The sequence below is a fragment of the Sylvia atricapilla genome, chromosome 19 (assembly GCF_009819655.1).
Source record: "Sylvia atricapilla isolate bSylAtr1 chromosome 19, bSylAtr1.pri, whole genome shotgun sequence".
NCBI lineage: Eukaryota > Metazoa > Chordata > Aves > Passeriformes > Sylviidae > Sylvia > Sylvia atricapilla.
In genome coordinates, this window is record NC_089158.1 from 6532736 (window position 1) to 6545594 (window position 12859).

Genomic DNA, 12859 nt, shown 5'->3' on the forward strand with positions numbered 1-12859 from the left:
CCTCCCTGCGGCCTCCTCAGGACCCTCTCCAGCAGCTCTTTGCCCATTTAATCCTGTGTGCAGCGCTGGGCACAGCACTCCGCTCCACACGTGTCTCACCAGGGCCGAGCAAAGGGAGGCTCCCCTCTCTGGCCCTGCCGCCCTCGCCGCGCAGAGGCCTGTCCCCGGGAGCCGCCTGTCCCCGGGAGCCGCCTGTCCCCGGGAGCCGCCTGTCCCCGGGAGCCGCCTGTCCCCGGGAGCCGCCCCTTCCCCGGCCGGTCCCTGGCGCCGGCGGCGGCCCGGGCTCGGCCAGCGGCGGGCGGGAGGCGGCGGCGGCGGCGGAGGAGGAGGGGCCGGAAGGGGATGTGACCGCCCGCCCGCCGGCCCGGGGGTTCCGGGATCTCCCTGGCCGCCCCCCGCCGCTCCCGCAGCCCCGGGCTCCCCTCGCCGCTCTCCGCCCGCCCGGCCCCGCTGCCGCCGGGCCCCGCTGCCGCCGGGGGATGCGGCCGGCGCGGTTCTCCCCGCCTGCCCTGGCCCGGCCGCTGGGCAGGAACCGGCCTCCCGGAGCTCCCCGGCCTCGCAGCCCAGCGCCCGGCTCCGCCTGAGGCAGCGGGCACGGGGCGCCGGCCCAGCGCTGCTCCGACCCGCCATGGCCCCGCCGGGCCCCCGGCCCCGAGGTAGCGGCGGTGCGAGGAGCCGAATCCCGGTGACCGAGGAGCCCCCGTCCCGTCCCTGAGCCCCGGGGAGCGTGCGGAACCCGCCCGGAGCTGCTGCTGCCTTCTCCCGGAGAGCTGACATGGTTCCGGCGCACCTGACCCTGCTGGGCTTCAGCGAGACTTGAAGCCGAACCCGTGGCTCTTTTGGCCTTTGCTAACTCAATGCTATGCAAAAGAAAAGGAGGAAAAAAAAAAAAGAAACCTTGACAGTAGTTGTGGTTGGAATGGCTGTTTCTTGCCCTGGGTGAGCCCATGTGTGGTTTTCTTGCTTGTGAGATGAACTAATAATTCTCTTCGACTTGGTGGAAGACACACTACATATGGCAACCTGAAACTCTGGTAATGCTCGGTCATTGCTGAGCGGTTGGAACTTTTACTCGTTTGTTTGTTTTTTTGCATAAAGTCACCTAAGGAGCCTTGTTGCTGCCTTCAGGAGCACTGGAGGAATTTGTCTTAATTCTTCACCTCAAGTGACTTTATCCCACTGTGAGTGCAGCCAGTGCACCCACCTCAATACCTTCTCCTTCCAAACTCCTTCCCAGCCTGAAAGATCAGGGATCTTCAAAAACTTCTCGTCCTGGGAAAGGCTGTCCATAGTTGCTTTATGGGGCAGCAGCCTGGAAAAGTTCTTGGGGACCAAAGAAGGCCAAGTCTGCCTGCCCTGCACTTCATCAAAGGAGCAGGGAAGAAGGAGTCATCGAGGCATGCGGGCCCACACTGCAACGTCTTCGTGGAACATGGTGAGAAGCTTCTCTTGGTATTTGGTTTAATTTTGGTTTGCTGAGCTAGGTACAGTATGGATTTATTCAAGACCATGGAGCAGATGCAGCCATGTACTTTATGGAAGTCTGGTTTTCTTTCCGTTGCTGCTTAATGCAAATCTTCTGTGATTGTTTATTAAGAAAATACTTGGGTCAGATTGCTTGAAACTTGAGGAGAGGCTATTGTACAGCTAAAGGTGAAATGCGAGGAAATAACTTTTTAACGTTGTACAGGTTTCTCATTTCTGCCTTGGTTATGTTCTGGTTTGCAGTCTGGGCAAGTGTTTGATCCTTTTTGAGTTGTGTGTGTCATGGTACAGACCAGCCTCAGCCAGTGGTGATGCTGTGGTCAGTGACAGGTGCTCTTTAATTATCTTTACTGAAGGAACTTTGCTACTTGGAAGGGAAAAAAAAAACCTTATTTTGAAACGTTTGTGAACTTACTGCTGTTGTGAAAAGAATTTCGTGGTGCTTTAAGAACACTTTTGCTTAGTGGTTTCTCACAGCTGGTTAAACCTTTATCCTGTGCTGTGACTGAACTGCTAGAGGCCAAAAGTTTGGGGTAGAACAACCTTGTGACTTGCTGGCCTTCTGCAAAGTGTGGGGGGAGTTCAGAATCTCAGGAAAGAAGCCACATGAAAAACTCAGAGGCAGATTTGGTGACTGCATCATGTTCTTCTTTAAACAACAAAAACTGACCGACCAAACCAACCCCTCCCACCAAAACCAAAGAAACTGTAAACTGAAGGCATCTCTATAGAAGTGAGGTTCAAAAATGCATTGTTTTGCTTAAACTCATTGGAGTAATCCTTGCTTTTTCACAACCCTTTTAAAATTCTGGTATTCTTTGAGATGGTGTGCTGCTGGCTGCTGTCTTTGGCTGGAGAATGTGACTCTGACAAAGCTTCTGTAACAGTTTTGTCCTGTAGAGGAAGTTTATCTGTGAACAAAACAAAACTGCATCTGTATTCTTCATATAACTAAAAGCTGAAACATTTACTGTGTCTGAGGATGCAATCTAGTTAGAGAAAAAGTTTTGATTTGTTCTTATTTTTAAGGGCTTTGCTTTCAAACTTTTTCTTATTCTGTGCTTCTAGAAGGGCCCAAGAAATTCTCTGCAGTGTTCAACAAACACACAGAGATCCCATGTTTGTACTGCTCTGCTGAAATACTGGTTTGAGTTATTTCAGTGTTTTATTTTGCCATACAATATTTGTGCACTGAAGAAACCTGAGGTAATTAAGGGAAGGTTAGAAAATATCAGGGCTAACTTGGCCCTCTGATGTTAAGCCTGCTGCTGGATTTTTCCTGTGATATACCCACTCCTCCACCGCCAGTTTGGTTCCTGCTTTTACTACTTTGGACAGAGTTTCAAGGTCAGATGAGACACAGCCAGAGCACTTGCTGCAAGCAATACAATATTCTTAGTCCCTTTGGTGTTTTGCTGTAGCAGAAAAGCAAGAAACGTTCTTTTTTCATCGTCTAACAGCAATAGGCAGATGGTAACTTCTTGCCAGTGTGACCTGAGGTCAGCAGATCCCAGCACATTCATGAGGAAAAATGGCATCTCTAATGTCCGTGTGCCATATGTCCACAAGAGACCTTGGTGTCTTGATTTAGAGAAGAATAAACTTGAAAGAAGACATCAAGGCTAGGACATCTGTTAAGAGAACTGCAAAAGATCAGCCTCACTTATACACATGAGGAAAACTTTCTTCCTTTGAGTGAATGAAAAGGTTCTTCCAAGTCCTGGCAGTAGAAGGCAGTACCACCGTTGTTTATTCACCTCTCTCCTCAGTTTGGGCTTCTCCTGTCCTGAAAAATGCTATGTTAAAAATCTGGACAAATTAAGAGGGAATAAAGTTCATCTTAGAAAATTCTTCCTTTCCCTTTCAGTAATTTACCTTTGAAATACACAGACTGACATACTTCATAATTAATGAACATATCAGTATTTAATACCTTCAGTCCTAATCACTTATTGTGCCATGGGCTGTAGTTCCTAAAATTAAGATGGGTGTTTTTTCAGGGCTTAAATGTTTGCATGTTTCCCTTTCAGTGCTGTCATTACACAGTTTCTTCTAAATACCAAACATTGTATCTGGTTTCTCTGTCCCACTGTGGGAACTAGTTTGTCCCAGGAAAATCATGTTTCTGGCTTTTCAAACTAAGAAATGCTTAAGGAGAAATTCCATGTTGGGCCACTTAAACCCCTAGAGACAGGTGAATTCTTAAATGTACTTGTCCAAAGTTCTTGTATATTAAAGCCCGTGATAAAACAATCAAAAGAAGTGGAACTTTTGGTAGCAGGGCTCTCCTTTTAGGGTTGTATTTTTATAAAGGTATTCATGATCCTGTTTTGGTGGGACCATTACCTGCAAAGTTCTACTGAGGTTCATTCAGCCAGCACTCAGTGGAAGATCTGGATTGCTTCAGTGGTATCAGATTCTGGCTGAAAGGGTTGGTGAATATTATCAGATGCTAACGGTGTAAGGCAAAATAACTTTGAGGAAAGGAATTCCATTTCTCGGTCGTCGCACTCTCCGCAGCGCCCAAAGCAACACATCGAGAGGCTTCTGAAAAGCCAAGGAGGCAACTGGCCAGAAATCAGCTCTGCTGGTGCTCAAATGTTCTGTGAGAATAATGCAGAAAGGCTCTAAATTTTGTCATGAGCTGACAATTGAGGAGTGCCTTAAGGGGAAAAAAAGTAATCTATGGGCAAGTTTTGGGCTTCTCTCTTTGTGCTGTTGCTTTCCCCACGGAGGGTGTTTGACAAGCTGGAGTTCATGCTCGTGTCGTTACCCTGGGCAGCAGAGTAGCCCTTGCTGGGATTTTACAAACTTCACCCTGATGCAGATTACTCCAGCTCACAGTTTGCTTGCGAGCTTGAACTTGAGAGGAATTATAAAGGCAAAGTTTGTTTCTTTCTCTTTGCTCTTCTTGGTGAGAAATGAGTCTGTAGTCACTGCTTTTTGGGGATATCCAGCTGAGAAAAAAGTGTGGTCAGTAGACAGTTAAGGGGAAAGACATTGTCAGGGCACCGTGAAATTAGCACACTAGTGTATCTTGTGCCTTACCAGAACGTTAATTTTGGCAAAACTCAAACTTCTGAGAAAAAAGGTGTGTTCTCAGAGGGCTCAGCTCTGATCCCTGAGTTGGCAGGAGTTGACTGGAGCTGTTAGCAAACACCACACCTTCTCTGACTGTCTCATGGAGGTGTTGCTGTGCTGAATGATGAGCAGATCCCCTGAAGCACGTTGGTAGAACAGTATCTCCAAGCAAATGCAGCACTAGAGGGCTTTAAAAATGAATTCTAATCATTACATACGTGATGCTGAGATGAGGAAGAGATTGATAAAGCACTCAGACAAAAATGGCCTTTTCATAGTCTTTCATAGTGATAAAATGTGGTCTCAGAGTTTCTCTTCCAGCAGGTGAGTGATAGGGAAGCTTAAATGAGCTGTTTACCTCACTGTAAAGAGAGATAAACTGCAGAACTGGATCCATTTTTCTTATACATTTAGTGCTGAATATAACTAAAGTCAGCCTACTAGAGTCTCTGTCATATTAGATCTGAATTCTTTTTCTTACAAGGGTGCTGAAAGTTTTATTGCTTTAATTAGGAAGCAATTGTGCAAAGTGGATCTATAGCACCAGCTTGTCACAGCTGCCAGTTGGAGATGTGCCCTATACTGTTCACTGTGAGCAAAAATCCCAACAATTAAAAGTACCATTTCCTACGTTATTGATTAAAAATAAATTTTAAGGGTCTTTATGTTTAATAATCTGTTTCATTTTATGCTGTTAAGTTTCGTGTTTCAAGTATACTTCAGTTGTGAAAATGAATAAATTGCATTGTAATCAGCTCTAAGCATATCCTGGGCTCATCCCACAGTGTGGGCAGCAGGGTAAGGGGGGAGATTCTCCCCCCTCCACTGTGCTGAGACCCCACGTGCAGTGCTGTCTCCAGCATGGGAAGGACCTGGAGCTGTTGGAAGGAGTCCAGAGAAGGCCATGGAGATGCTCCAAGGGCTGGAGCCCCTCTGCTCTGGAGCCAGCTGGGAGAGCTGGGGGTGTTCAGCTCAGAGGAGGCTCCAGGGAGGCATCAGAGCTCCTTCCAGTGCCCAAAGGAGCTCCAGGAGAGCTGGAGAGGGACTTGGGACAAGGGTCTGGAGTGACAGGACACGGGGAATGGCTTCAAACTGACTGAGGATAGAGTGGATATGCAGAAGAAATTCTTCCCTGTGAGGGTGGTGAGGCCCTGGCACAGGTGCCCAGAGGAGCTGTGGCTGCCCCTGGATCCCTGAAAGTGTCCAAGGCCAGGCTGGATGGGGCTTGGAGCAACCTGCAATTGTAGAAGATGTCCCTGCCCATGGCAGGGTTTTGGAACAAGATTATCTTCAAGGTCTGATTTTTGTACTCATTATCCTTTATCCTACAGTTGAGCTCAATGTGTCTTCCTTCTATGCAATATACATTTATTAGATAGTCAATTGCCCATACATGGAAATGATTTAAATTAGACTCCTTCCATACTAGAACTGTTTCTCCAAACCCATGTACTTAGACCTCCTGCATTTATCTCTTTCCATTGTACCTCAGGGCATTTTTATACTCCGTCTCTGCTTCACCAACTACAAAACCTGAGACTTCAAAGAAACTGCTTTACTACTTCTGACTCCACTTTAGACCATTCACCTGAAATTGGATCATTAGCACCCGCCTAATTGGAAGCCATTTTTTAGAGTCTGCCTTCAGTATTTCAGGTTTTCATTCTGAACTGACAAAGACTGGAGATTTGGCAGCTCCCAAATTTCAATTTCCATCTCTATTAGGAGAGACTTATCCCCAGCTTTTGGGATCATTGCTTATGTATCCAACTTGACTGTGCCTTGATATTAGCCTGGTTAATGCTGACATCTGCTGCATGAGGAATGCAGATTTGTTTACTGCCTCTGACTGTATCCCTTTTCATCATAAAAATCACTTGCTGTATTTTATCCTGCTCCAATTATTAAATACCACTCGGTTTTGCTAAGAAGCTCTTGCACAAAACTTGATCTATGGTTGGAAATATGTTTGCAAAGAGACCTAAGACTTCCTAAACAGCTTTCTCACAGGCCGAGGTGGATGGTGATGATGATGGGGAAGGGCTAATCCCTTTCCTGGGCAAAAGCAGTTCTGTTTTGTGCACTGACTAATCTTTGATAACTTGCCGTATTTAAGCAGTTGATCTCCTTCATGACAAATAGGTAGCAGTTGCTCGTATGCCAGACTTTCATTATCAGATTATGCTAGTTCTGCATTCTTATTTACAAATTTTAATAGGAAGGCTGTGGTAGGAAATGAGGACAGGGAGGCAAGAGAAAGCTGCAGGGTATTAGCATAGAAATCTTTCCTTGTAGGCAATCATCTCTTTCAGCACACTTCAACATTTGCCATCAAACTCGCAGTATTTTACATTGGAAAGTTTAAATCTTAGGCTTGAAAGTGAGGAGTTTACACAGTCCTGTTGCTGAGAGCCCTAAGTTTCATCCTGGTGCTCTCAGTGTCAGGCTCTGTGGCATGTGGTAAGTCATGAGGGTACAGAAAGGTGAAAATGGCCTGGGAAAGTCTTGTCCTGGTGACTGTCACTTTAGGGTGGGGATGCTGTTGGGTTGTGCCTTGGACCAACAGAGATGTGTTTCCAGCTGTGCTTGTAGGATCTGTGATAAAGCAGACAAGAAATCATTTGGAGAGTGTTTTGATAGCCCTGGTGTGGATGGGACCGTAACCAATGCCTTGGCAGGTGCCAAGTGAGGAATGCTCTTAGCTGACACCAGGCAGAGGGAATGCAGAGCTGCAGGGGTTAGTCCAGCTCTTAACACCCAACTGAAACCAGTGTTGTGTTCAGTAAAGGTTCACAGCACTCTGCCGTGAGTTTTGGCCCTGTTTGGAGTGTTTCAGCATCGCCAGGACATTCCTGCAGCTCCATCAGCGTATTTGAGCCACCCTGTAAAGTTTAAAACCTGGATGGCTCTGGTACTGTGTGGGTGGACATTGGGTGTGTTGCAGGTGCTGTCTCTTTCAGCTGCATAAAACACTCTGATTTGCATTTACAAAGAGTGAAGGAAGTGTTTGAAACACTAGTGACCTTCTGGAGTATTTTTGCAGATGGATTTGCTTTCCTTTTTCTTTGCCAGGGTGAAGGGGCTGCCTTCTCTCTGCAGTGTCTGTCAAGAGCCGTGTGAGGAGCACCAGTGTCTGCACCCAGCAGCAGACACTTCATTTCTTCACACAGACCTGCATTTCTGTATGAAGTAGTCTCCTTAGAAAGGCCTGTTGTGAATCCCACAAGTCCTTTGCTGTAGGAACACCCAGAGCAGTTCCAGTAGAAGTGAGAGGAACTCTTGCTTCTTTGCTTCTGCGACTCTCTTATCAGTCAGCTCTTTCTCTGCTTTGTGTTGATTGAAGATCAATCCAAACAATCTGTAGAGGCTATTAATCTGCTTGCCAGAGTGTCCATTTAATTGGTTTAAGGAGGATTCTTGGGCAAAAAGGTAATGAACGTTCAATTTTAGTGAGTAAAGTTGCCTAAGGCAATGTCTCTCCTTAGTTCTTAACTAAATTAGTTCTTGCTTAGTTCTTAACTTTGGTCTTTCTTTAAACTTCTGTGTTTTTAATGCCAGTGTTGCACTTAGATATTAAGGATGGTTTTTTGTGAGATGGCTGGAAATTTCATTACGCTTGTGGCAAAATTTGATATAATTCTGCTAAAATGGTGTGTTGTGCTCTGGGAGGAGTCCCTTTCCACACATCTTGTAATGCTGAGGCAAGTGTGTCCTGAATACCAGCTTGCTTTAGTTTTTGCTTAAGTACTTTCTGAAATCAGTGTCAAAATTAGATTTAGGGGGTTTTTTTGTGTGTTTTCTTTTTCCCCAGCAATTTTTCCTGGCTGTTACCAGCTGGGTTGTGAAAAGCAGGAGCTTGCTTTTATGCAGAGTGATTGCTGCTAATTTACATGGATGTGAGCAAGCTCATCATTCTTTCATGAGTGAGGAGACTGCCTGATTTATGTTGTGTCATCTCTGAGCACTGTTTTTACCTAATGAATAGAGTTTCACAACAGATTATTAATCATTAAGACTTTGGTTTCATTGTGTGTATTAAAGAATCAATATTGCTACATGTTGCCTGCCTTGAGAAGCTGCTTATCCATTAGTGCCGCTTTTCTAAGGCATTCTGGTGCATTTATCATTTTGGCTGACTTCAGTTCCTACCTTATTCCTGCCACGTCTTCCCAGGGCATGAGCTGTGTCCAGTCTGCCTCTCTGTAGATTCCTCCTTTGAAGTGCTGTCTGAGCAGTAGCAAATGTTGTTTGGTCCAGTCTCTCCTTAGAGCTCATGAAATAGTAAAAGGCTGAACCTTCCTCTGCTGTGGTTTGCACTCCACATTTGCATCAAAGAGGGAGTGATGGCCTCAGAAACTGGGAATACTGTGTGATGAGGACTATATTGAGTTACATCCTCTGCTGCCTGTTTAATGCCTGGGGTTTGGATGGCCAGGCTTGCTGGAGGACAGGATTCCCCCGTTGTCCGACCTGCTGTTTGTTCCCTGTCCAGTGTCCATCTCTGCTGGAAGTACAGAGTGACCTGGGCATGTTCCCTGTGTTTCCTGTCATGCTGATGCTGTAGGGGAGGAAATTTCACTTGCTCTGCTCATCCAGGATCCAAAACACGCTCCCATGAGCTCTGTAGGTTTTGTAGTGACCAGAGCTGATCTCCTGCCAATCCACACCTGGAGGAACTGATGGCTATTCCATGGCCTTTTCTTTGTGTGTGCCTTCCCAGAATAAACAAGGTTGTTTTTGTCCAGACACTGAATGTGTGAATGGTAGTGGGATAAGGGCATGGAAACTTTAAATAGGAAATTCTTTGGGTTTTCAGGAAATGTTTGCTCTGTCATTCGTGTTCAAGTTGCCCAAATTCAAAGGCTGCTTGTTAGGTTCTGTTTCATTTAACATACCTGGTGAAGGGTTGTTCCCAAGTTGTCAGTTCCTGGCCTGACCACAGAGGGTTATCACAGGGCTGTCATGCAGTAAACACAACTGTTTGCACCTTGGGTTTTGTGAATAAAATTATTTAATTAATTTAAAGTGTTTAAAATTATTTACTTAATTAAAATTTAAGCTTTATTACAAAGCTGTAAAGCAAGTGAAATTGTCATTTGGGGCACTGGCCACCAGATGTCTTCTGTGACTCTTCACTAACTTGCTGTGATTAAAACAATCTCTGCAGTGAGAATCCTCTTGGAAATGAGCGAAAGTTTAATGGTGAGAACCAGGGTCAGAAGTGACAACTGTGAATTTCAGAAATAGTGGCTGTCAAGTCTTTTTAGATCCTGTTAGAACCTGTAATCTTTGTGTGCTTGCTTGCTGATATAAAAAAGGTTGGTAGGTGATGTTTGCTTTCACTGTTAATGGGAAAATCTTGCTCCCTCATCTCAAGCTCCATTTCTGCCCATTCTTTGTTTAAAAAATAAAAGAAACTGTTTTCAGTTCTGCATCCCTTTTCACTTATTGATGTCTTCTGCATTTGGTCTAATTCCCCTACTTCTTTTATTATACTGCACTGACTTTTTAAAAAATATAAATATTTCCTTAATATTAATATTAAATATTAGATTCCTCTCAGTATAGAAATTGATTTGGTAAATCCTCTTTTAGCATTGAGTTCAACATTTGTGAACATGAGATTTTTATGGCAAGGATGCTCAGGGAATATCTGCAAACAAAATCAGCCTGTGACACTTATTTACACAGTTAGTGTTGTCTGAATATCAGAATTGCTCTCACAGAGCTAATTGTGGAGTTGAATTGTTAGGAAGTCATAAAAAGCAAAGCTGTAATCTAGTAATACTCTACTTTATTCAAATCTCTTTTGGGTGGGAGAATTTTATAATAACGAAGAAGATTTAGTGCATCTAACAAAATAGTTTAGGCTATAAATATGTATGTGTGGATGGGGTTTTATTTTTATTGGCCCTAAGTTCTTTTTATTCCTGATATAAGTCTGGCAACACACAATGTTCATTTAAAAATGACATCCCATTTTAGCCTGAATAACTGGAACAGCTATTAGAGCTATTGTTGTCTGGCTACACCTCATGTTTGCAAATAACTTAGGAAAGCTCAAATGAAAAGTTTTGAATAAATGCCAAGCTGTTATTTCTTCTTTAATATATTTAGCTGGATGGATAAGAAGCTGCATTTATAAAAGTCTTTGCAATCAAACTGTTATTTCTTAAAAGACTTATTGATGGATTGCACTAAATGTGTTTGCTATATACATTATTATTTTTTTTCCCTCAATGTGCAGCTGTTTAATAGAAAATAGATGTCCTTTACAGGAAATGATCTGGAGGGAAGACAAAGCTCTTCCCATTATTTGATAGTGTTGATGTTCATACAGAAGCTGTAATTTCCCTGGGCTCTGCAGATTGTCTGTTATGTCTAAATAGTGTCTCCCACACAGAGGCTTGGATGTAAAGGTGCTATCATGTTTCAGGTATTAAGCAGTAATTGTTGTTATGAGGTGATCACATAAGACAGTTGTAAGTGTTGCTCAACCTTTCAAATTCCATGTCATTAGGAAAAAAAAAATGTGTTGAGGAAACTTCAGTCTAAGTCAGCCCTTACTGTGAGAACTGCTGGTGGTTTTTTTACCTTGTCCTTGCTGAAAAGTGGGATTAAAAAAGGCTTTTCATTATCACAGGTACACCACCAGGTGTGGTGTGGGTTGTTGTGGTTGCAAAATACAACTTGGAGACATAATCTGGGAGTTAATTGTGGATTTGCTGCAGCAGTGGGTCTGGAGAGGGCCAAATCCTGAAGGTTGTGGCTGCTTAGCAAAATGTACTGAGCTACCTCTTAAGTAGGTAATATTTTGAGCCAAGCAAAAGGAAGAATTAGAATAATAAAGGTTGGATTTTTGGAGGCAAATGCTAGCTTGAAATGCTAATATAATCATCTTGGTGACTGCAGTTTTGCCTCTGCAAAGCAAAGGCAGTGCATGACATTTCATTGAAGACCTGCTGCAGTGTTGATAAGCCGACCTCTCCTGAGAGAAACCCTGAACTTCACTGAGCAGCAGCGTGGCTTTGTAATTGTGGTTAAAAACACAGGATTTGAAAATATTAAATGAAAATAGATCAGTGCTGCATTTATTATCAGGTAAAGATTCAAAGAACCACGAAATGTTAACTTGAAACATTTGCATTCCACTCATAGGAATAAGTAGCACAAATCCAGCGAGGTGTTTTTCTTCTAATTTGTTAACTCGGGCTGCTTTTTCCCCAGTAAAGTGAGTATTGCATTGTGTTGGCCGTGTCCACATCATTTAGTCCTGCCTAATTACAGAGGCATTAAAACCATCGAGGTGAAAGTCACAGACACCAACAGAGCAGTGCCTTTCCAGCTCAGACATCCCTGTCATCCGCAGCGTTCCCAAATTAGGAAGCGGTGGGCTTCAGCAGGACTCGGGAGCGGGATGATGTGCAGCCCCTGGAATGAGACACATTTCATGGCCTTGGACAGCCTTGAATCACCCGGTGCTGAGGGTGTCTCGTCACCCCAGTGCCCTGAGTCATGATGGCTGCAGCAGAATTTTGTCTGTCAGGAGATAAAGGGTGGATGCTGTGGCTGAAATGGGGAGATCGCCAGCGAGCCGCTCTGAAATAACCACACCTTGGGCTGAAATATCTTGGCACTGTCCTGTCCTTAAATTGCTGCGTGGATGTCACAGGTTTTTTTTAATTCCAGGTTTAGAAGGAAGGTGGCTCTTCTGTGATTATGAGGCTTTCATCTGCTGAAGCTGTATTTCGGAAAGTTCATGTGCTGCTTGTGAAATGCTCCCCTAAGGCAAACAAGCCCTTTGGGGGGGGGGACTAAGGGCTGAGTGAATCAAACAGGCATTTTACGTTTCAATTATTTATACAGTACTTTTTATGATTCTCAAATTGGAATTGCTAGCAGCTGAATTTTAAAAATGTACTAACTTCTAAAATTTTTAGGAGTAGAACTCATCCTGTGCAAGTAAAGGTGCTGTCTTCTACTCCAAGACCTCTTTACTACAGTCTTGCACAATCACACTTGGATTTGAGTTCTCTTTGTCTTGCTGCAGTGTGTTCTATCCATGTGGAGATGTCCATAAGGGATGAGTTAAGGGGAGCTCTGCAGCCTCCTCTGGAGAGTAAGGTCTTACCTGTGAGGATTCACACTCAAAAGGTAATTGCAGGGTGTATTCCTGACTTTGAATCAAACTCTGATTTATTGAAAAGGGATTGAAATAAGCAGTGCTATTATAAATTATTATCACAAGGATGCTGAAGGCAAAGCTGAGCAAATAGATTTCTTGAGACTACAA

The 12859-nt window shown here is 44.3% G+C and overlaps 1 protein-coding gene across 1 annotated transcript in view; it reads left to right on the forward strand.

Moving 5' to 3' along the window:
* The first annotated feature begins 470 nt into the window (after positions 1-470).
* Positions 471-12859, forward strand: part of ABL1 (ABL proto-oncogene 1, non-receptor tyrosine kinase) — a 78441-nt gene continuing 66052 nt past the window's right edge. The window contains exon 1 of the mRNA XM_066332771.1: positions 471-1435. Coding sequence (XP_066188868.1) covers positions 1300-1435 — 136 coding nt within the window. The 5' untranslated portion in view covers positions 471-1299. The remainder of the gene's footprint in view (positions 1436-12859) is intronic.